The sequence below is a fragment of the Crinia signifera genome, chromosome 1 (assembly GCF_055691185.1).
Source record: "Crinia signifera chromosome 1, ASM5569118v1, whole genome shotgun sequence".
Classification (NCBI taxonomy): domain Eukaryota; kingdom Metazoa; phylum Chordata; class Amphibia; order Anura; family Myobatrachidae; genus Crinia; species Crinia signifera.
In genome coordinates this window covers 283,131,229-283,156,689 of record NC_139217.1, presented here as the reverse complement: position 1 = coordinate 283,156,689, position 25,461 = coordinate 283,131,229, and the positions used below count along the sequence as shown (strand labels likewise).

The window sequence follows — 25,461 nt, the reverse complement described above, 5'->3', positions numbered from 1 at the left end:
GGACGGGACATGGACGCGTGAGCGTCTCACACGCTCGCATGTCCTTTGCTGATAATGGGACGCGCAATCGTCTCGATGTACGTGCACCCTACTCTGGTGGAGCATATCAGGCAGCCCCATCTGTATACAAGAAACTGTGGTACTTGTGTATTTTGGCGGCGCCCATCGCATCGCATCGCATACCATAAGGCATGCGATGGTATGCGACGCGATATCGCGCCATGCTGTACAATGTCATACAATTTTAAAATTGTATGACATTGTACATGGCATACAATGCCATACAATGCGATGCGATTAAACATTGTATAAGCACCCTAATGGGTGCTTACAATGTGAAATGCACCCCCACGCCACCCCCCCCCCCACTATAAACGTGAACCCGAAGCGTGGCGAGCGCAGCGGTACGCATCCTCCGACCTTTTCATACCCCCACTATCCACGTCGGCGTGGAGTTGAGAATAGAAAGTGTGGCGAGCCCAGTGAGCCACCGCGCCTGAAGCGTGGCGAGGGCACACGGATACTTGTGAATCCCGCGAGGGGACTCCGATACCTGTGAAGGTATCCGGCTGCGCTCGCCAAGCTTTGGGCTCGGTGGCTCGCTGCACTCGCCACACTTTCTATTCTCAAACTCCACGCCGACGTGGATAGTGGGGGTATGAAAAGGTCGGAGGACGCATACCGCCGCCCCTCGCGGGCTCGCTGCGCTCGCCACGCTTCGGGTTCACGTTTATAGTGGGGGGGTGCATTTCACATTGTAAGCACCCTTTATGGTGCTTATACGATCTTTCATCGCATAGGGGGCAAACATCAGGTCGCATCGCATCGCATGCGACGCGTTGAAAACATTGCGCGATGCACATCGGGGGCGCCGCTATAATACACAAGTACCGAAACTGTAAATAAATAATAAATAACAGCTTGTTGCACAACCTTTACTGGGAATCGCGGAATGCAAGAGATCTCTGTAGCTCATTCTTCCTGAGCTAACTGCTGCAGCTGTCTTGGGGTTGGTGGTACAGGTAGGTGCCTTCTCCATAGATGTTCGATAGGATTCAAATCAGGGCTTAAATAAGATCAATTTTGAACAGTCCAATATTTTCTTCTTATGCATTCTTTGGAGGACATATGATCTGGGACTGACACAGGGCAGTATGTTTCGCTCTAGAATGCCATGAGATTTCACTGTGCCCTGCACAGATTCTGCCAGATGCAGAAAAACAGCCCCAAAACATAACAGAGCCTCCTTCAAGTTTCACATTAGACATGGTGTGCTTTTCTTTGAAAGTTTCCAGGTGACGAGACTTGCCAAAATAAAATGCAATATTATTTACTGTTTCTGTCCATAGGAAATTCTGCCAGATGAATTGTTTATCAAAATGAACTTTAGCAAATCCCAGTCTGATGTGAAATCCTTCAGAGTCTTCTTCAATGGAGCCCACTGTCACCAAGAAAGCATCACATGGTGCAAACAAACACTAACATGCCTTGACCTTGGACTTCAGTTTGCATCTTTCTGGATGTTTTCCTTGGCTCATTTTCTACTGCTCTCATTTATCCTTTTGTTTAATGTGGGGTGTTTTTCCTCTTGTAGCAGGAGGTTGGCTACAGTTTTATGGACTTTAAACTTTTAAAAAATATTTGCAACTGTAATCAAAAGAATAGCAAGTTTCCTGAAGATTATTTTACTTTTCATATTCTTAAGACAGCTCTCTACTTTTTTCTCTGGTCTATGATCAGTATGGTGCACATGACGACACCATGCATAGGAGGGTATTTAATGTTAATTGGGTTGAACATTTCTGACAATCAGAATAATGGCCACGCCGACATAAATTTGGCAGTCGGAATTCAATCTGCCGACTGTCAGAAGTGGTGCAGAATCATTAATCCAGCAGCAGTTTTCGAAAATGCAAATCAACTTTTTAAACAGTCAAATCTGCAAGGGCACTAATGAGTGGTGTCTGAGTAATTCAATGTAAACTGTACTGTCCGTTAAAGTCTCATTGATTTGTAGTCTGTAAGGTCCTGAACAACAAGGACTCCACCATTATCAGCGGGACGAACTGTTAGGTCTGCGTAGCGGTCACCCAGTCCCCCCTCCTATTTGGATTTTCTTTACCTATGCACTTGATGTTTCTGCTGTTGAACTGCATTGATAAAGGTCCATACAGGGACCGAAACGTCGGCAGTCTTTTTATCCTCAGTATAAACTCTCTTTTGGACTGAATTGAACTCAATTACTACAAGACTGGTTAGTGCGGTTTTCGCATACCAGGGATCATTGGATATAGATAGGTAGGTAGATAGATGACATGCCTGGTCATAATAAGCAATAATTTCTCTTTTCAGTTTGTTTGCCTAAAAATGTATAGCTCATCAAAAACATGCAGGTATACATGGCAATAGTTTTTGATTTAATAATTTATCTGGAGGCATGATGCATTGTTTCAATGACCTGTAAGGGTACCAACAAATTTGCGTACATCCGTAAAAGCAATGTACAGTAGCTGCAACATGTTTGTTTCAGGAGTTTGTCTGTACCTGTAATTCAGAAGGAATTGGGGGAGCATTTCCATACTGGACATGTTTGCGGAGATGATTACAGATGGCTCGAAGTGTGGGATGGACTTCCACGCAGAACTTACACTTGTAGCCCACAACTACCTTTTCTTTTAAGCTCTTATGCACTGTCTCTTGGCCACCACCTCCTGTCTGTAACCATATCCAGAAAAATACAACATTATCACACCTATATAGAAGCGGATAGGCTCCCAGTGGCTTATCCACCAGTATTTTATACCTCATAGTGCAAGAAACATACTGGAAAATAGCATCCCTTGGTCAGTTTATGTACACTGCATATCTCTTTTCACTCAGAATTTATTGAGACAAATCTCTACTGCACAATGTAGTACTTTAGAAAACAAAAGTGCACGAATATTCCAAATGGATAAATGTTATATTCAGTAATACGCTGAATAGGAATATTTACACAGTTAGTGCATAAACTATTAATATAGATTATATAATAATGAAACGAATGCGGTCCTCATGTACACCCTATACAATGTTATATAATATGGATTCCACTGTGCAGGAAGCAGTACTGAACTATATACACAGTGCACATAAATATATATTTGTATGCATTTATACATAAAATAATGCTAAGGCATCATGTGCTTAAAATATTTCTGTTTATCGTAACTCTGAATCAGCTTACTCAATCGATTTGCTACTGGCCATGTAAAACTATGAGAGTTGAATAACTCTAGCATTAGCAGGTCCTAGGTCTGAAGCTTTGGCAGGATAAAGCAAACCGAAGAATAATAGTTCATTTTAACCAGCAATAAGCTTAACAAAAGGTTTATGCAAGATATACTTGAATGTTTTACCTAGACGTTGCTAGACCTGTCCCACCAGCCATGAAGAACATCTTTAAAACCATGTAGGAAACCTTAGAAACTATCATTTCTCTGAGTGTAAAAGAAGGAATTTAGCATTAAACAATACTAAAATAACCGACAAATGGGACACCTTCGAACACAAAATACATTTGCTTATTTTTTTTTAAGTAAAAATTATGCCCAGTCAGCCAACTGGCACTCTAGGCCTTCACTTACTCCAATCAAGACTGGTCCAAGTGTTATTATAATGGTTTTGACTATCAGTTTTTTTTAGTGTTTAGAGCAGGCTTCCAAATTTTCTTTATTCCTATATGAATCTACAAGTCTCAGCAAGTTAGCACCTCTTATTTATATATTTTTGCTGTATTTATTTATACAGTATATAATGTAAATTGTACTGCAGAGACTCATTTTGCTTGGTACTAGCATCACATCCATCTACCCTTTCAAAGTAATTTCAAATTAGCTGTTTCCTGCACTGCTGTCTACATATTAGAATGAGCACTATTATGGTAAGCCATTGATAAATTGGGTAAAGTAACTTTATCAATTGAATTCCTCCTTATGTCAGAGTTACTGCCCGATGTTGAATAAGCCTCGGTGAGTCAATTAGACACAGTAATCGAATTCCCCCCATAATGTGTTATATTAGGGATGTTAAGGACCAAACTTGGAGTCACCTTGACATGGTGGATGAGCACACATTTTTGGCAAAATGTGTAATTTGTAGAGTTTATTATAACTACAAGACTAAAAGAGTTCTTAATGTTTAGAGTGGACATACGCATTTCCTTTTTCCTGCATGGGTGGACAAGTCTCACCCCCAACATTCCCTTAATCCTTTCAGAGCTCAAATCATGCCATAGGAGCCACAATTTTACTGTAATGCACTTCTTGTTTTGTAATATAGTAATTAAGGCTGAAAAAAGACGTTAGTCCATCGAGTTCCACCTATGAATACTATTTCTGTAACTCTGTAAGGCACTACTGACTCCTTGTGGCGCCATATAAATTTTATCCATGTGCTACTGAATAAGAAAGCTTTAATTGTGAACTAGCAATAAGCAAGCCTTGCATGTGACTACATGGCTTTCAATAAAACCACAAAATATATGTATTTGGTTAAGGAAGGGGGGGGGGGGGGCGGGTAAGAGTTGAACACATCCTTTGCATAACTGTAGCTCATTATGGTGTCACATTATACAAGTGACATGTTGAAAGAAAGAACGTGAGTAGCAGGCTCATGGCTGACTGATTTGTAATGCTGCCAAGAAGACAGTTATAAAGAGGAAGTGTGTATTCATTGTACTGCAACTCTGATATCTAATGAGAGAAAAAGATACTATTTACCAGGAGAGTTTCAAGTGCCCCACCTGTTTACATACTACTGCTCAAAGGGGGGGGGTGATTCAATTGTGGCATGCGCCTCCCGCTGGGCATCTAAAGGAATGGGTTTCTATCCAAGCTATTACAATGTTTTTCCAATAGACACCCATTACCTGCATCACATTTTTTCTCGCAGCCTCCAAAAGGTGCAAGAAAATGGTGTTCAAAGTCCGTTGTTTGGGAGTACAAAGCGCCCAAGCCTAAATGTTTTCATGCCCACCAATATTAGACTGGTTTTAACCCTGTGCGCAACTAAACCTGAAGCTATCATGCTAATGTTCAGAGCATCAATTGAACAGCTCTGATAGCCAGTCAGTAGCAATAGGAGCACAGCAGGGGGTGCTGACACCAACTGACATCCCTAAAGTGTGACCCATTCAGTATAATTAAATAGATTTAATACCTTAGATATTAATCATTTTAATTTAACAATGTATAGGGTGACATCATTTTTTATCACCTGTCAATTAAAATATTGTTAACCCTTTGAGCGCCAACATCTGTGAGAGATGTTCAAAATATCCGCTAAAAATGCCAATTGCTCCTATTTGTTATATTTCCAATATAAAAAGGTAAACATAGCATACCCTCCAACTGTACCGGTTTTGCCGGTACAGTAAAGTTTTTTAACGGTCTGTACCAGAAAAAAACAAAGTGTACCGATGTACCGATTTTCAGCCTGGTTCCAGGCGGTCTTCTTTCTTCTCTCGATCGCCCGCGGGTAGTAAACACTAGCACCCGTTCCCAGGGATGCTTTGTGGGCCCCGGCCAGCGTGCGTCGCGCTGGCGTCACACGGCTTCTGCGCGTACCCTCCCGCACTCCTCCATCGGCGTATGCTCTGCTGAGGCGCCATGGAGCAGAAGGACTCCGCACTCCTCCGCCGGCGCATACTCTGCGTTTACAAGGCGCCATGGAGTAGGAGGACTCTGGAGCACCTGCGGTGGCTGGCGGGATGCAGTGAGAGGGGAGCAGTGAGCAGCACACATTACACACACACAAACGGGGTAGCCGGCACTCAGCTCAATGTAGCAATGTGCCCCGTGCCCTCGGTAAGGACCTGGCACAGCCAAAGCCAATAGACATATGAATGGTAGTCCACGGCACTGGGGTCTTTAGAAAAAAAACGACTGACGCTTGCCTCTAGGGCAGTGGTTCCCAAACTTTTTCAAATCACGGCACCCTAAAGCATCAGAATTTCTTTCACGGCCCCCCTAGGTCAAAAGTTTCTTATTCAGAAATTTTGCAAAAAATTAAGTAAATTGTTTTATATGTCATACAAAGGTTTAATTATGGGTGAGGGACAGGATTAGCTTCTGTTTGTCCACATATTTTATTATTGGCAGCCACCAGCAATGTTTTTGCCTTTTACATTGACCATAAATAATTTGAATTGGTCCTGGTCCACCAATCCAAGGCACCCCTGCAAGTGTTCCGAGGCACCCCAGGGAGCCACGGCACACAGTTTGGGAACCACTGCTCTAGGGTTAACTTTTCAGCCTTTATTCAGGCTTTTATGAAAACAGCATACATGTATTATATATGAGACAATAACCCGGCACTCACGAATGACAATAAAACTCATAGGCTCAGGATTGCGTTTGCAACGTTTCGGGTCCCTTTATTGGACCCGCCGTCAGGCAGTATAATATCTGCCTGACGACGAGTCCAATAAAGGAACCCAAAACGTTTCAAACTGAGTTTTATTGTCATTCGTGAGTGCCGGGTTATCATCTCCTACATACCCCCTTGATCTGTGCACCACGCAACTAATTTGGAAAGAGAGTGCCGACTGTTCACAGAAAGAAAGATATATATATATATATATATATATATACACACACACACACACACACACACACACACACACACACACACACACACACATATATATATACACACACACACACACACACATACATACATATATACACACACACACACACACACACACACACTAAACATCGGCACTCAGGTGTGTTGGTAACTGCTCACCTATAAAAGCACAGTCTGCTGTGAGCTTTAGACCAGATAGCATGCCTGGAATCAAACATTGATGTGATCTCTATATATATATCTATATATCTCTATATATATCTATATACATACACATATATATACATATACACACACACACACACACACACACACACACACACACACACACACAGGGGGCCCAGCACTCAATACAACAAACTGACTCACCTTAACATTCAAATGATCAATTAAATAAATAATGGGGTTTTAGTTCATGAATTGATCAATGCATTTAAGCTTGCAGCCCATCGCCAAGGGACACCATTTCACTCCAAGTCCTACACTAATAACTGGTTTTCATGGGAGCCTGGCAGCTGCTTGCATTGATCAATTCATGAACTAAAACCCCATTATTTATTTAATTGATTATTTGAATGTTAAGGTGAGTCAGTTTGTTGTAGTGAGTGCTGGGCCCCCTGTGTTTGTATTTACTAGAGTGTGTGGTCACAGGCCACTGCACCCCATCCTGGGAAGTGGGTGCTGTTTGCACCCCATTCTTAGGAATAGCGAGTGTGTTGGTACTTCTGTATCATATATCTAGGTACTTCTGTATCATATATCTATCTATCTATCTATCTATCTATCTGTAGATAGATAGATATTTGGGTTGATTTTTAATTAACCTGTTACTGTAATCATAGCTTTCTCATGCACCCTAGAGCAGCTTATTTACCTGAAACCTGTGACAGCTGCCCCTTTTAATACTAATTCACGTGTTTTGGGATGGTCTCACCTTTAAAAGCCATTCTTAGGAATGGCAAGTGTGTTGGTTGGTATATATATATATATATCACACACACGCACGTATGTAATATATGTATATTATAGGAATTAAATTTCACATCATGCATTAAAAAAATGCCCAGTACACATTAGGTAAGGGGTTGTGACCACGCCCCTTTGCCCATGGCCACGCCCCTTTTCCGTATGTGTTCCGATTTTTGCCCTTCAAATGTTGGGAGGGTATGACATAGGTCATTATGGTGACAAATTCAATTGGCACTCAATGGGTTAAACTATTTTAAATCATTAATGAGCAAGGAAATTTAATTTACACCTGCCATTTATATAGATAATGTGATTTATGGTCATTTACTATATTCCGGGGAAAAAAATTCCAAAACTTTTGTACAGCATGCCCACTAATTAGTTCTGGGAATGTCAGTCTCTCTGTGCAACATCCACTATCAGTGCTAATCTAATAGGAGCTCAAACATTCCATATAATGACTCAGTCACCGGTAGTGGTCAAGGTCTGTGGAGTTTCAGTGGCAAAGTAGCCAATAGCTCTGAACTCAAAATCCTGTCACAATGGGACTAATTCAACTTGAGCAGTAGAATAGGAACTCTTCATTTTCATGATATGCAGTGTGTAGGCATAAAGCATATCAACACCAGATACCTGGAGCTAAAATATGGAGACGCACAAAAAGCCCAAGTGACAAACTATGCTTGAAGTCTAGAAGACATTAATTTAAACTGCACCAGTTTCAACTCAGGTTTAATTCTACATTATTAGCAACAATAAAAGTAGAACAGTTATTTATTTTAGTTTTAAAAGGTTTAGCAATATACTAAATCTTCCAGTTAGATGATTTTGGAGAAAAGGGAGTGGTGTTAGGCTAACCTCTCTGCTGTTGCATCTGAAATTTCTTAGAGAAAAACAGAAAATGCAATTTTCTACCTTTCAAAAGCAGGCAGGTATTTAAATACAGATATTGATCACACAGTACAGTTCATCAATATAGCATTGCGCTACATTGGATAGTCCACATAGATAAGAAAAATGGGGATTTCTATTCCCAATTTGAGGTTAACGCAGACAGGCACACTAATAAAAATGAAAATCACAAAATAACATAGCTTACCTTTTCTAGATTAACATCTGAAGTCTCAGCAATTTTTTGCTTGTGTAAAAGCTGCTTACGTCTCTCCTGGCGTTTGGCACGTTTCTGAAAATCTTCAATGTGACAGTTCAAATGGAAGGTCAGTTCTCCAATGCTGTTTAATTTACTATTACAATGCTTGCACTGATATGTGGTGGTATAGGAGCGAGTACCAGAAGTACCCAAAATGGAGAAGTCTCTCTTTATGTCCTTGCTGTGATGATCTGTGTAATGCATGCACAGGAGGTCAGCTGTGCTAAATGAAAGTTTGAAGCATTTAATACAGCTAAACGGAAGGAGTTCTGGTTCATGGGATTCTAAATCTTCAAATGGGAGCTCAACTTCTGTTTTGTCCTCAGAAGAGCTTTGGCTCTCATTTTCTTCAGCATACACAGCTGTAAAATAACCACCAAGCTTACTAGCAGGTTGCTTTTTGGGGAAAACCCCAGGATGTCGTTTTATGTAATGCGACACAATCCCTTTTTTGCTGTAAGATTGAAATGAACAAATAGAACATTTTTTCATTTCAATAGCCTTCTTCAACTCATCACTTAGTTCAGGGGAATCATCTTTTCGTGGAGAAGGAACAATGACTTTGTTTGGTTTATCACTAACGGTCCTAGATGCTGCTAAACAATGAGTATAGTAGGCATCAATGTCATGCCGTTTCTGGTAATGTGCGGCTAGACCCTTACGAATTGGATTAGTATAAGAACACAGTGCACATTTGAACAAATTATTTTTGCCCTCTGGTTGTGCACGCACATTATTATGTTTGATACGGTAGTGTCTAGCTATACCTTTCCGGGTGGAGCAGAAATATTTGCATAATTGGCACTTAAAGACTGTGTGTGAGGCAGCGTTTTTACGTGGTCTGAAGCCAGTCATTTCAGTCACTTCACCAGGTTCTAGAGTAACAACAGTCTGTGGTGGTTGCTCTTCTGATGGACTGTCTGGTTCCACACTAGAAACTTCTTTCTGAGAAATCTGTGAGAGCATGTCAGGTTCTGGTTGATGATGATATTTTTCATAGTGAATTTTCAACTTTTCTAGCGTGCCATGGGTATAGGGACATATTTTACAACGGTAGGCACCATATCCTTGTTTAAATATTCGATTATCTTCAGCTTCATTCTGAGAGGAGTCATTTGGTGGTTCCACATCATGCACAAAATCTTCAGCTGTGACCTTTATTAAGGGGTGTCGTTTCTGGTAGTGGGTAAGAACACCATGAATACGGGTGTTAATGTATGGACAGTGCCTGCATTTATACACTGCTCCAGGGTTTATGTCCACATCCTGGGCAAAATCAGCAGCTTTAACTTTCATACCAGGATGCTTCTTCCCATAATGGGTCAGGAGGCCATGTAGGTTATTGTACTCAGATAGGCAAACTGTGCATTGATACGGTGATGAAGATAGAGCAGAGGACAATTGTGATGTCTTTTCTTGCAATATACTGGAATCATCTCCACTCTCCATATGCATTTCTGCATTTATGAAACCTTTTTGGGTAGACTGAGATTTTGAGGTTGTAGGTTCTTCTAAATTTGATTTTTGTGCAGCATCCTTCTCCTTAATAATTTCAAGGAGTACAGATTCATCACCTTTCAAAGCCCATGGGTGTATAGCTTGATAGTGGTTAGTGATATCCCAAATAGAAGGTGCTTCAAATGTACAGTCTCTGCATTTATAGGATTTTGGTTCAGGTGCTGCTTGGGAAGCGGAGGGGTCTGGCCCAGTACACAACTTTGTTGCCATATAGGTATAATCCACATAATGCTCCGGATGCCTTCTCTGGTAGTGTTCAAGAAGGCCACCTGGCTCCGGATGAGAGTAAATACACCATTCACAGTGAAAACCAGCTTCAATAAAGCCATCTAAAAAGGCCCATTTCAATATAGATGTCACAGTAGCCTTAAGACCAGGATGATCTTTTTTCATATGCTTTCTAAGTGCATAAACATAAGGGGTTGAAAATGAACACTGTCTGCATTTGAGACTTCTGAGCTTTTTCTTCTCAGGCTCACTAGTAGAAGGTGGATTTTGTGCGGTTGTTGTAGTTTTCTTTTGTCCTTGCTCACAAAGACTCCTAATTGCAGCTGTGTGTTGTCTAATAACATCAGCATTTACCTTGAAATCTCTATGTTTCTTTTGATAATGAATTAGAACTCCTTTGACTGTTTGATTACCATAGTCACAATGCTGACAGAAGAACATTTCATTTTCTTTTGGTTGAACATTGCTCTTCTTTGCACTGTGCACTGGGTTAGTCTGCTTTGCAGGTGTGCTTTTCGGGTTATCTGCATTTCTCATTGTCTCAGATGTTGGAGGTGCCTGTCTAATGTACTTTGCAGTGACTTTAATTTCAGGATGCCGTTTTTGGTAATGGACCAGTACACCAACTACCGAACGATTACTATAAGAACAGTGTTTGCAATAGTAAAGCTCAATATTGACTTCTGGTGGAGAAGCCACATTGGTAGAATTTGGAGTTACAGAAGAACCTCCATCAAATGCCAATTGTGAAATGGCTGTTCCACTGTCCACAGAGACAACTCGCATTGTTTTTTGAATTCTGAAGTAAGAGGCCTTTTCATCAGGATGCTTTTTTTGATAGTGAACTAAAACAGAGTGCATGTTCGGACTTGCAAATCCACAAATTTCACAATCGTATACCACAACATTATTAACAGCTGAACCCTTCTGATTGTCATTCTCTGCAGGAGGAGACCTTGTGATGTTTGCAGTAGTTTTGTTAAAAGAGGACGAGCCACTAGCTCCATGTCCTGATGGAGTAGATGTCACCAGACTTTTGGGAGCAGAATTCAAAATTTCTCTTAAGGTTTGTGATTCAGAATTGAGATCCTCCTGGCTTCTCTCAACAACATAACTTGAAAAAATCATAGCATTATTTATTTTAACCGTTGGGTGCATTCTTTGGTAGTGTGGCATCAAGCTTCGAACATTAGGGCTTGTGTAAGAACAAAAGCGACATCTATAAATCAGATCGGACTGGTCAAAATTGAGAACATTCATGGCTTCTGGATGATGCTCTGAATAATGTTGTTGTAAATCCTCAAAATTATTGTAGTCAATATAGCATTCAAGACAACGGTATACTGCACTATGATCACTGGGATCTAAGATATACCTAAAACTGAATTTAATGTAGGGATGCATGCGTTGATAATGAGTGCTAACACTACGGGCAGACTTGTTGCTAAAATCACAATGTTTGCAGTAATATAATCTTCCTGATTCATCAATATATTCAGAATTTTCATTTTGGTCACTCTCGTTATACATATTAGATTGGTCGCAAGCAGTGGATGAATTTTGTTCTGGGTCTTTAAGACCAGCAGCTTGGAAGTAGTAGTCATCATCATCATCTGACAAGGTCAACTCAATTTCGGCTCCGTTGGATGCAGAGTAATTATGTTGGACATTTCTAAAGTTCATATTTTTTTGGGACATACTAAGCTCTCGATTCCAGATTTGCTGAATAGGATATTGATCTGGTTCCTCCATCTGTTCTGATTGATCCTCTTCTTTGTCAAGTTCTACCTCTATTTCCACCTCATTCTCTTCATCCTCTTCATCATCTTCCACATTGATTATCGAATCTTCATGTTGTTTACTTTGGTTAATCTTGCTCTGGAGATTGCTTGCAATTTCATCAATTCTAGTTCTTTTTTTCACAGGGGACAAATCCAAAGGAAAGTCAGTTAAGTTTTTCCTAGCTGTCTTTGCTAAAAAATTATTTTTTGAAGATAATCCCAAAATAGAAGTCTGACTTTTTTTCACAGTTCCAGAATTAGTAGCATCTAGTTCATTGTCTTGCATTTGTCGTAACAAATTGCCACTACTGTTTGGCATATTGTCACAGAATGAGTGCTTGTGCTGCTGGTGAACACGTAGACCTTTCAAGGTTGTTGTAGAGTAGTTGCAGATAGTACACTTGTATGGGTTCTGCGGAGAAGACTCTGCAAGGTTTCCAGATTTCCTGCCATTAATATTGTTTGTTTCATAAGTTTCATTTAATGATGACATACTTTCACTTAGTGAGCTCATCGGATCCCATTCAGGTGATGCATCACTGTGACATTGTTTGTGTGCGCCTAGCTTTAGTGGACTTTTGCATGAAAATGGACATTCATCACACTTATAAACAGCTGTCTTTCCAGACAAGTGAATATTTTCAATGTGACGGGAAATACTCCTCCGATGCATGGTGAGAAATGGGCAAAAAGGACACTGAAATCTGTTCATAAATCTTCTAAAAGGAATTCCCTTTGTCTCCAGCAATTTGTTGTTCTCGGATCCTAATAGTGTATCCCCAGACATGTCATGATCAATTAGACTTAAACCATTTTCACCATCAATTTCAATATAGTCTTCATCTGAACTTGAGTCATTTAACAAGCTATTCTCATCCATATCAATCATGGCACTAGACTTTTCTGGAATTCCATAAGCGGACCTTTCTGCCAAATTTAAAATGCCAGCATTTGTGCTGAGTTTTGGTTTTATTGAAACGTAGGACATTGACTGATATTTGGAAGTATTACCTCCTGGAAGATTACTCATGGGGCCCCTATAAGTAGAAATATTAGCATTGGAAAGATCATGTGTTGCCATGTTTAGTGGCATATAGCTCGTTCCAGCCCCAGGTACTGGTGACCCTTTATTCTGTACATCTGGTAAATTTAATCCATCCTGTCTTAAACTTGACAATATTTTGACCATCCCACGATGCTTTTTCATCATATGGTCACACCAGCGCTCCCTTCTTGGAGTCTGATAGCTACACCATTCACAGCAAAAGTTTCCCCTAGACTTTGTTAGAGGTTTTACCATAGATTCTAATATACTTCGCTCAACCACTTCAGCTGGCAATTCTTTACATGTTTCTTGCATTGGTATGGAAACAGGTGTAGTCTGGGAAACTGAAGGTGCTGAGGCTTCTTTCATGCTATTCTTGTGGTACATTTTCTGATGTTTAATTATTCTTGCTCTTCTAGGTGACTTGTAAGTGCAAAACTGACAGGAGAAGACCTTGCCAAATCCATCATGCAGCATAATGTTATAATTTCCAGGCGTTCCTATACTTCCTCCACCATGTCCATGGACTTTTCTAGTATGCTCCACTAGAAGGTATTTTGATCGAAAATAGCGAACACAATATTTACACTGGAAAAACTTATTGGTAGGTTTGGAGCTGCTTGCAGAAGACAGACCATAAAATCCAGGACTGTGGCTGTAGTATGGAACAGTATTTGTCTGTGGAGTAGTCTGGTCTGAAAAGACAAAGTAAAAAAGAATTATTATTTATATGAAATATCTTTCTAAATATTCAGAATTCTTACATACACCATATATTCAACCCACCATGAGTTTCTTCTGTAGGCACAAATTCATCTTTCATAGTAGAAAAGACAGATTCTGATTGGCTGGTGGAACTTGTACCCACAGGTCTAGACTGACTAGAATTTTCCTCAGTAACATCTGTAGGCTGTAAAAATGCAGTATGGACATCTTGTATGTGACCTTTTAGATCTTCATAGGACTGCGCTCTGAAGTCACATCCATCACACTGGAGAACTTCCATGGCCTTTGGTTAAGTTCTTACATTAGGAAATTCTGAAATACACAAAGAAAATGCAAGTTTTTATTATACTACGTAGCTGAATCTGCAGAATAGCAAAGGTTTCACTTAAGATAAGTAAATTTTCCCTAAACAAGCCATACATTGGTTTTAAATTATGTTATTTCTGCATAAAGACAACATTATTCTATTGAGGCACATACTTCACATTAAGATCAATTTAAAAAATGGATAACGGTGTATGTTATGCAAAGTGGAAAGACATTTGTAAATTAACTATAATCTTAGAATTACAGTACAAACTCTTCAAATCTTCATTCTGATTACATTATCAATCATTTAGACCATGTACAATTGATTATATGGATAGATTGTTACCAACAAGCATCAATTCTAGGTTTTTAAATGAACCGTAAGGAGATTCAACAGTATGTGGGCGGCAATAGCTTAATGCTGAATCAATCCTTAATATAAATATTTTAGGGGTAACAGTTAAACTCACCCTCCTACCCCTGACAGATCAGTTTTACCTCCTAACTCACTGATTTTTAGTAGGTAGGTGCTGTAGCTAAACGATTTCACCTCTTAATATGAAGTGGCTGAATTTAACATGCCAGGCCTGTTCCCACTTTAGGCCAACATAAATGGCAATAAGTCATCCAAATAATTGTACTCTCTCCAACTGTATCTTTTTAAGTGGTAAAGTACCATTTTTTTTTTTTAACGGCCTGTACCAGGTTTCTGGGTCTCCAACTGTCCATAGAAACTTTAGAAAAAGGGGTGTGGTCACACCCATTTTTCTGTGGCCATGCCTCCTTTCCAAATTTGCACCGATTTCTGCCCTTCAGATGTTGGAGGGTATGTAACTATAATTCAGAACTACAAAAATAGGTGACAAATTGCCACATAAACCATTTGGTGAGATTAGCAGCAAGTTGCAAAATCATAGTTAGACGAGACATAAGGTTATTGTGAAGAAAATTTTAACAAACATAACCAAACCAAATTGAGCATTCTGTGAGAAATTTTCAATGGAAATAAGCAAAACTTTATGCTGCACTGATAACTGCAAAGTAAAGGTAATAAAGTCAGTTTAAAATTAAATTTGAAGTGCAGTATCGCCCTCATGATACTAGATCTCAAATTAGAGATAGCATTGATATGTAATAATTTGCACCAAGCCACTGAAAATAAAAATATACAGGGGAAAAATAAAACCTTCCTCTCCGACCAACCTGCTGTCATAACATTCAGATAAGAAATATTTAAAATGTTCTCTCACCTAAGCTACAGCTTTTATTTTCCCCCACCAACTAATATTTGCATTAGAGACTTTTAAAACCAAGAAACATAAGAAATGTCAAACACTCACTTCAGATCACAACACTGAACTGCGTAGAAGAGGTTTCTATAGCTGTAGTTCAAATTACAGCAACAAATAAAGCACCACCCCATGTCTCTTCAGCACAATCCATTACACATCTCCTGCATTCTAAGTACTTCCACAGAAAAGCAGATCAGCCAGTTTTCCTCTACCATCCCCCAATCTAAGACCTTTCTTCTCAGCTAAAAGGAGACATGCACATTTTCCAGAGATAGGAGAAAGTCTCCAGTTTTAGAAGCAGCTATTTTAAGGCAGTAAATTCAGGCAACAAAACATGTAGTCTTAACGCAACATGACTTCAGACCAGCCCAAACTAGATAATGCACACTGCTCAGGCAGAAATGTATAGCATTATGCATGTTTTTGTGGATGTATAAAAAGGTGCATGCTACAAAATTAAGTGAAATATGTAGAAGAACAAGTTTTAAGCTTACAAAAACATTCCAGGATTTTTATTTGAGATGTTACTAGGTAGAAGTGCTGAAAATGCAAAAAGAAAACAAAGTATGAAATCACCAGGCATTTAAACATACAAAAAGGGTTAACCTGAAGCCAAAGCAGAGGTCATATCCCTTCTGCTCTCATGTGAGTTGTCTCCTCTCTACAGAAGGACATCAACTGACTGTTTGCCTGGCGATTAACAAAGGTCTTTTAGACTTTGGAATCCAGCAGTCTGACTGCATCTGCAAACCCTGCCAACTGACACACCCTTCAACACAAAGACTTCAACTAGCCTTTTAAAAGAAAAGTACTCTGAAAGCTTCATTGTGCAGCACAGGAGTAAAACAAACTGTCTTCAACAAAATGTCACAGCTCAGAATAGAAAAAGAAATAAATCGATTATAAAAATAAGCTTCACCTTGCAAATTACATGGGGAAAATTGAAAAAAATTGTAAATAATTAGCACCAAGAATATTGTAGCCAAGGATTTTGCATAGGTGTTGTACATGTGTTTGAGAAAATAATTTCCCATTATTCATAAAATGATGTACTGTTCTGATTTCCTATTCTCTATGTATGGCCATTGGGGCTGCAAGTGGAGACCTCATTGAATATGAAAGCATGGTGATTTTTGGGGTGTGTTTGGCAGGAGCTTAAGTAACAAAGGTGGCTAAACAGGTCACATGCAAAGGTGTCATTGACATGGAGCTCAGAAGGAACCTTCACTCAAGCAAACAGGTGCAAGCAGGGGGCCAAACACATTTAAAGGGTTCTGGTGATTCTGTGAAATTTTGAGTAAATTTGCCTAGCACAACATGAATGTAGTCATTCTTTAATTGGGCAAAGTTCCTAGGTACTGCAGGACCTTTTTCCTGTGTGAAGGGCATCTTTAAGCGTGTCAATGTCTTGCTCAGAACTAGGGTAGTTGTCCAACTGTTTCATGAGCATCACAACGATTTTAACCATATCTTATAGGGTTCTCAGTAACCACTATCCAACTGAACATTTGTTGTATAATCTGAATGCCAAAGAATTGTCCGGTCAGCTGACTAACTGTCCTGTGGAATAAATATTGTTAGACTCAATGTCACAATGCATTTAAAACAAACATTCTGAAAACCCACTCCTCAGGACCCAGCAAAGATCCCATTTTCCAGGTCTACTCCTTGAATCACAAGTAAAATACTTAGCGCCACCTATGGCTTGTTAAGATGAGTCAGTGAAAAATGAGTACATCTACTGTATGTACCTGCTAGATGACCTGAGAAATGTGAGCTGAGGATCAAATTTTGTTGTGGTATTTGAGGACTGAAGTCGAGATCCCCTGCTTTATGTGAAAATATGGAGGGGAATTTAATTAGCCTAGGCAATTTTCTTCAGGCTAATTAAAGCAGCAGCAGTAATTTACGGTTAGCAGCCCAAATAGGTCTGAAAAGTAATCCCTAATACATAGCCTGCTTTTGGGTGCCACAACCATGTTATTCCACTTTATCCTGGATTCTATGGAGGCGATTTAATTTTGACATCTATTAGTTCCCATCTAAACGAGACTGTTTAGATGCCCAAAACAATTATCAGGACACAATTACTTCTGTGCACCCATAGATATTATCAATATTTGCACAACTGAATCTGTCTAAAGTCCTGCTTTGGCTCTCCAAACTCCCTTTGGACACCCACAGTTCCCACATATTTTCTCGGAGACTATGATCAGAAATGTTACATCATGGCTACCAGACATCTAACTGAAGCAACACTGGCATTGCTCAGTTTTGAGTCACCTAGTGTTCCCACTGACTTTTCAAGGAAAAAAAAGAATAGAAAGCTGCGCAGGTTAATGGAAAAAAATATTTTTAATCAATACAGTTAAAAATATATAGTGAGTATCACATATATAGACAAAAGATGATTAAAAACACATATATATATATATACAATATAATGTATCTTATTAATTATATCACAGTTGCTCAGAACTCCCTGGTGCCTTTTAACTTGGGCTAATGTATATTATTAATTATATGTGTGGTTTTTTAATATATATTTTTAATCTTTTGTCTATATAGGTAATACTCACTAAATATTTTTAACTGTACTCCTGATTAATAATAAATATTTTTTATTGCTGTTTTACAATAGTCACATTATTATTTCCCCCCCATCATCCACTAACCTGCGCAGCTCCCTATTCTTTTGGCCTTGATCTTCATCTCTATTCAATTTGCAATAATTGAATTAAGCTGCAGCAGAATTTTGGTTGATGGATTAAAATCTTGAGATTTATGTTAGTGCAACAGGCCTCCAGCGCCAAGAGTAAATTCCGTTCTTTTTCCCCACTGACTTTTATGCGAAGTCAGGAGAAATCATTCAATGGTCATAAAATGGACATTATTTTATATATAGCCTTCATCCAGCACATTTTAAAACATATCTCAAGCCTCTGACTCAGGGAGAACTGTGTTAGCCTGGACCGCAGTAAAATACCTGGGATTTTACTGTCCGTGTGATTCGAAAAGTAAAAATTACAGCTGTTTTTTTAAGAAAAATAATTGTTCTTTGGGAATTTCCACATGGATAGCTGTAAGCTTATCAGTTGTGGGACTGTACAGGAAACATTTAGAGATAAGAGTAGAGGGGATGTAAGCAGGACAGGAAAATGAAGGACTTTGTAATCAAGAATTAAAATCCTGAAGGAGAGGCAATGTCAATTGTGGAATTTGTTGGCCAGGCCAAGTCAGGAAATGTATCATGTCTAGCACACAGTTTACAGTAAGCCACTCAATGGTGGACTACTGGTGTTTTTCCAAATGTAACAATACTTGTAAAAGTTTCAATGGATTGAAAATGTAAAATCTACCAAAAAAAAAAAAAGTCAAGTTATTAAAAATAAAATAAAAATACTGAGTGGAGGCCATCCACGAATGGAGAACACCAACATGAGTTTCCATGTGTCATTCTTGGAAACTATAAATAGTTTATTCGTACTCAGATGATTCAATAATGGCAGTTGTTACAAAACCAACCAATGCAAATAAACACCTTCATCTGGGTCCATGAAATATGGAAACGTTCCATAAATTACTTTGTTTAAATATAAATAAAACAAATTCATATAGTGTGCATTATAAATTACCCCGCACACAATAAAGTCTACACACACACACACACACACACATGCAAGAAAACAGCCTACAGCAGTGGTTCCCAAACTGTGTGCCGTGGCACCCTGGGGTGCCTTGGAAACCTTGCAAGGGTGCCTCAGGTTGGTGGTCCATTATGGTCAATGTATTTGGCAAAAACAGTCCCTGTGCCTGCCAATCATAAATATGTTGACAAATAGCACAAATGTTGTTCCTCACTACATAATTAAACCTAACGAGGACATACTGTATGTACTCTCCCAATAACAAACTTTTAGCCTAGGGGTGCCATGGATAAAATTCTGATACTATAGGGTGCCTTGATTTGAAAAAGTTTGGGAACCACTGGCCTAATGATAAACAGATTAGGAATACATGGTCATAAACCTAAGATTTGCAACTTAAACTTGAAAATCAGAACAAAAATTAAACAAACTGATCAAATAGTATGACTGCTTGAGACTGCAATTAGCATAACCATTACTTCAGTTTTGTTCTATTAAAGTTCCAGGAAGCATATGGCAATACAACTATTAACCATACAACAGAAAGCTGTTCTGCCGAGCAAATCTTTTAAAAGCTTGCTCATTGAAATGGCTCCCCAAAACATCTCAAGTATAGTTGAAGCACTATAATGTATTTATTTTACAGCTATTTAACAGAGACAATGGTATTCAAACAGAAATACAATCATCTATCTATAGGTCTAGTGTCCGTGAGTCTCCGAAACACTGCCATCTGCTGGAAGAAAGTGAAACTACATCTCTTTCTCACACATGCAGAAACACAGAAGGTAGCAGACTAGCATTCAAAGCTTTTGCTTTGAGCAGGCTCACCAGTATAAATAAATCCACCAATGTAATAGTCCACTGTACATCACTTAGGGGGATGTGCATCAAAGTTTGGAGAGGGATAAAGTATCAACCTAAAGTATCAGTTTCTAACTGCTATGTTACAGCAGTATTTGAAAACAATTTCAGGAGCAGATTGGTTGGTACTTTATCTCTCTTCAATGTTGGATACATAATGGTCTACTCAACACTTATATTTAGGTACCCGTGATGGTAGCAGATTCAAATAGTCACATGACTTACTAAGGGCTTTAGCATTCAACTTAAGTGCCCAACACTATTAATTTAGTTCCAGTGGTCAGCCATAGCTGCCTGGTGAAGAGCCCCCAACTATGCAATTACCGCCTACATCCAGCCCCAAAAGCACTAGTTCATCCTCAAGTGAATATCTACAAGCACTTAACCAAGGTGCTGCAAACGTGTGGTGAGTCCTGTGGCTAATTGTATTTGCCCAGTCATATGGTGAAGGACTACTGTACTGCTAGATCAGTGGTATTACATACACCCAAGATTTTTCTGTGCCGAGCTGTCATTATGTTCTCCTAGGGAGATAGTGGGGACAGTATAAGAGCAGGACACCCGAGCAGCTCATCATCTAGCGTCCTAGGATTCATCTTAATTGAATCAAATTTATGTGCTATGCAGTCTCCGGCAGCTTCCTAAGCAACGAGCTCTTAAACCAGGACTAACCCAGACAACATTGATATGAGAAAGGGAGCAACAACAGCTGCCAACAACTAATGATGATTAGTGGATGACAACAGCAGTGGCCAGCAGCCAGATCTGGACCCACTGATACCAGAGAAGGGTAGTCTCATAAGCTGAGGATACAAAGACAGGACTGAAGCAGGAAGAAACCAGTCAAGAACAGTTGAACTGCTGATGATGGTTGCTGTAAACTGATGCAGACATCTCTAGTTCTGGAGGCACACTTGGGAACAGCTAAAGGCACACTACAGTGGTTGAAAAACCCTGTACAAGATACTTGGATTATCATTTTTTTCTATTCATTTTTTAGTAATCACTCATGCCCCAAAACAGTTTGCATGTCATTATTAAGACACAGTATGAGTGCCACAACATAAACATACAGTTGGGCTGCTGTAATACTGCCAGAGAAACCTCCTCCATGCTTGGTTACACAGAGTTAACATTAAACCACATGTACTCTCAGAAGAAAATCTAAACAGGAAGCAGCAGTAGGTGGGTGGGGAGTTGGAATCAATACAATACCAAACTGGAAACAATAAGTGGAATATTACTAAGTGCAATCAATTCTTATAGGCTAAAAGAAAAATGTCAGTTACAATACTGAACATATACCTATAGCATAAATACTAAATTAAATGGCAAGTAAGCATTTAATCATATAACCAAGAAGGTACAATAAATGTAAATTGGTAATACAGTCCAAAATTATATACAGTATAATTGATTTAAAGATTTGTATTTTAGAGCTTTGTGAACTACTTGTAAGATAGAAAGAAAGGGATAGTATGGTAAGCCTAACTATAATTAATCTAGCAGAATATTACTAATGAAATAAATGCATATCAAATTAAGGCAATCAAGTAAATAACAAAATATTTGTTTCTTAAGCATGTACAAACTGCAGAAGAATGGACATGTACATGGATTTTTAAAAAAAGGTATTAATTCCTCTTGAAAGTCAATGTGTAAAGCACATCCAAGAGCTGCAATGCAGCCAATGGAATTTTCCACTCTAGAACATGATCTGTTGCTTTAAACCATATCTGCTCAGAGAGCTGGCTTCCAAATGTAGAAGTATCAGTAACAGAACTGGTCTCACAAAGGTGAACAAGAAATCTCATTTTCGTTTCTAAGGTTTCGTTAGTTCTGAAATTTCCAGTATATTAAATTACTTCATCTCTTGACTAAAAATATAAAAATAGGTTTCTTGTGCCCCAAAATTCTCTGAAGTTAAAACATTTACACACATAAAACACAGGAACGCCAGGAATGCCAATGACAGATTTCAAATGCACTGTAAACATACTTGCCAATTGAGGGTGACTGTGGCCTTGACACGGATTGGTCAAGAAAGCATGCGCAACCATAAACACAATAACATTGCTAAAAATGATTTATTGGATTTACATTCACTGAGAGTTGTTGTTAAATGGTCTACTATATTTGATTTAATTTTTTTGCTAATTTTTGGGTTTCTGCTGGATTTTGTCATTGTGCATTGAAGACTTTGAAACTTCCCACTTCTTTGTTTTGCTCAATACGAGTAACATTCTTTAACATACATTCTCCTGATTCTTTTGGATTACAACTACCATATGGGATACCTGCACTATTCCTAATTTCCAATATAAGGAGAAGACGCCCAATAGGGAGGAAATCGAACCCATAATAAGGGAACTTTTGGGACTCTATCATCACCCTGTTCTGGTCTACAAACAATACCAGAAAACATCGGATGGTAATACACATCATCTTATAATCATTTATCATTTGATAACAAGCCATTCTATATGGAGCTCTACAATATATGATCATTACATCTGTGTTATCCTCATTGCTCATAAGCATTATATATGATTTTAGGATTGTTTGAATGTCCTATTTTTTTTTTTTATATATGTAATCTTTAAATTGTCTTTTTAAACTGAGAACCGTCTGGTCTACATATTGGTTCAGCCAGTGCTGGCACACCCCTTGTTTTTTTCTCCTATTTGTTTGGGCTTGACAACCCAGTGCCAGCAGCTGTTGATAGCGCACCACCAATAGTTTACATAGCATTTCTCCTGAGGTGGCGAACTGAAATGTATGAAATTACAGTTTGACCTTCTGCATTATTGAAACAAATGAAGTATATGAACTAGTCCCATATCAGAGAGCACGATAAATAGTGTAAATAGCTCGTCCATTAGTGTTGAAAGGAAGACCCGCTAACCAGAAGTGTCTTATGCTGACAATTATATTTCATCCCCAGCTAAAAATAATAAATTACTTGGGGCATAGAGTAATGGCTGAAACTTCCTTTGAAAAAGTCTTCAGCTTAAAGGCCCCCATACACTAGGGCGACTTGTCCTTAGGACAAGTCGCCCCCGACTTCCCCCTGAGCTTCCCCGGCTGCTCCCCGGGGGAGCTTGATTAGATTGGCACTTGATGTGCCATTTTTTACATGTGATAAATCGTCTCGATTTATCACATGTAAAAAACCTGGGGAGCAGGGGGGGGGGGGCTACAGAGCAGGGCTGCTGGAGGGAGCAGGGGGGGCTGGGGACGCTGCGGGGGACACAGGCGGCATAGAGCCGGGCAGAGGGAGCCGGGAGCTGTCAGTGCTAGAAAAAAAAGCCTATACAATGAATGGGCAGCCTGTGATTGGCTGAGCGCTCTCTCAGCCAATTGCTGACTGGCTGAGAGAGCGCTCAGCCAATCACAGGCCGCCCATTCATTGTATGGGCTTTTTTTTTTATTCAGTACTCACAACTCCCGGCTCCCCTTGCCCGGCTCTATGCCGCCTGTGTCCCCCGCAGCGTCCCCAGCCCCCCCTGCTCCCTCCACCGCCGCGCCGCCATTTCATTTAATGAATTACCCTGCTAAAAATTATTAAATCAGTTTTTATTTTAGAAACACTGCACTCCTCCCAACTTAAAGTATGTTTGCATGTTACCATGCTTATTCATACAGCTATGTAAAAATAAACAAATACATTTTTCATTAGAATTTTTAAATTGTTATAGCTGTCTATAGACAATCAATATAATTCTAATTGACATCTTGATTGGATTTAATATTTTTGTGTTTGTGGGACATAAGGGGTTAAATAACTAATTGGAGCCGTTACAAAAACATTCTTTTTTAAATAATGGGTCGATGTATCACGTAGTGAAAAGAGTGGAGAAGTGGGCCAGTGGAGAAGCTGCCCACAAAAACCAATGTGCTTCAACCTATAATTTTACAGAATGCACTTAATAAATGATAACTCAAAGAGGATTGCTTGCTATGGGCAACTTCTACATTGGTTGACTTCTCTACACTGCTTGAAAGTTGAACCTCATTGTGCAGTAGATCAGTGGTTCTCAAACTTGGTCCTCAGGAAACCACACAGGTCTTGTTTTACAGGTCACCCGACAGGTGACGCATTTTAAACTTCCACAGGTCGTGCTACCTATGCCACTTGATTCTGTGAGGAAACATGCAAAACATGCACTGTGGGGGGTCCCGAGGACCGTCTTTGAGAACCTGTGCATTACATAGAACATGTAAACACTAATATATGACAAATGTTTATCTCAAGCTTCAGTGCAAGGCATGGGCAGATTTGGTATTCATGTCATCCTAAAAGCAGAATTTAGCACTTGCTATGATGAATTAATAAATGGGCAGATCACTGTACATGTGTATTAATACACTCACACATTCATAATGGTTATTTGTTTCCCCTGAAGACTGTGTTAAAGCCTAGGAGGAAGATAAATCACAAAGCAACCAATCTTCTGGTTACATTTCCCAAATTGTGCTAGCTACAGGACAGTTCCTAGCTCATTGGATGCTTTGGATATCTTCTTAATTTTATATCAAGGATGTAAATATGTGTTTCTGATGTGATTGTGCTAATGTTTCTATGGGGTTGATTAATTTCTCAGTACTGTGAATAGCGGCATAAGGGAGCTCCCAGAGCTATTCTAATCAGTCTATCGGAGAATGCTGGTACTCGTGACTAAAACACATGCAAGTACCGACTTCGCAGCAGGCTGATTAGACTAGCTCCAAGAGCTCCTTTCGGGCACTATTAGCAGCACTGAGAACTGAATCGACCCGATAGAAACATGATCATATCCTTTTCCGACTTATGGCTACCGGCGATGCCGCTTGCCCTGCGTTAGGACACAAAAACAGCATTGCCACTCTAGTTTTGTAGAAATCCACTAGTCTGAGTTAGCAGCGTGTGGTTTAGAATAGCTAAGCGCTCCATCCTGGCGCTACGCACAGATGTGAGATTTGTATTGACCTCTTAGTGGTTTACCTGCTCTTGTCCTGTCAAGTCTACCATGAAAGGCTTTGCTGGGAACCCATTGATGGCAGGGGTGACTGTACTACTTACGCCATCTATAGAGGATGTCAATATTTCTTGAAAGCATAAAGAGCAGCAAGCGAAGATTAATGCTATTTGCTACATACTTAATTGATGTCATAACCATATTTAGCATCAGAAATTACTGCTAAAGGAGTTAAGACTTATTCTTAAATGGTGCCCAAATGTCGTCCTATTTCTACAGTGGTGATGGGCAACAGGCAGCTCTCCAAGACATCACCTGCTGCCAGTTTGTTCTATCACTGTCTA

General features: G+C 39.4%; 1 protein-coding gene across 2 annotated transcripts in view; it reads right to left on the bottom strand.

The window, feature by feature from the left end:
• ZNF462 (zinc finger protein 462) overlaps window positions 1-25,461 on the bottom strand; it is a 75,926-nt gene that overhangs the window by 20,163 nt on the left and 30,302 nt on the right. The window contains exons 2-4 of one of the 2 annotated variants that reach the window (XM_083185026.1): window positions 14,108-14,359; window positions 8,699-14,016; window positions 2,545-2,715 (exon numbers count right to left, since the gene is read on the bottom strand). In XM_083185026.1, coding sequence (XP_083041152.1) covers window positions 2,545-2,715; window positions 8,699-14,016; window positions 14,108-14,327 — 5,709 coding nt within the window. In that variant the 5' untranslated portion in view covers window positions 14,328-14,359. The remainder of the gene's footprint in view (window positions 1-2,544; window positions 2,716-8,698; window positions 14,017-14,107; window positions 14,360-25,461) is intronic. The other variant, XM_083185034.1, reaches the window with a different exon arrangement.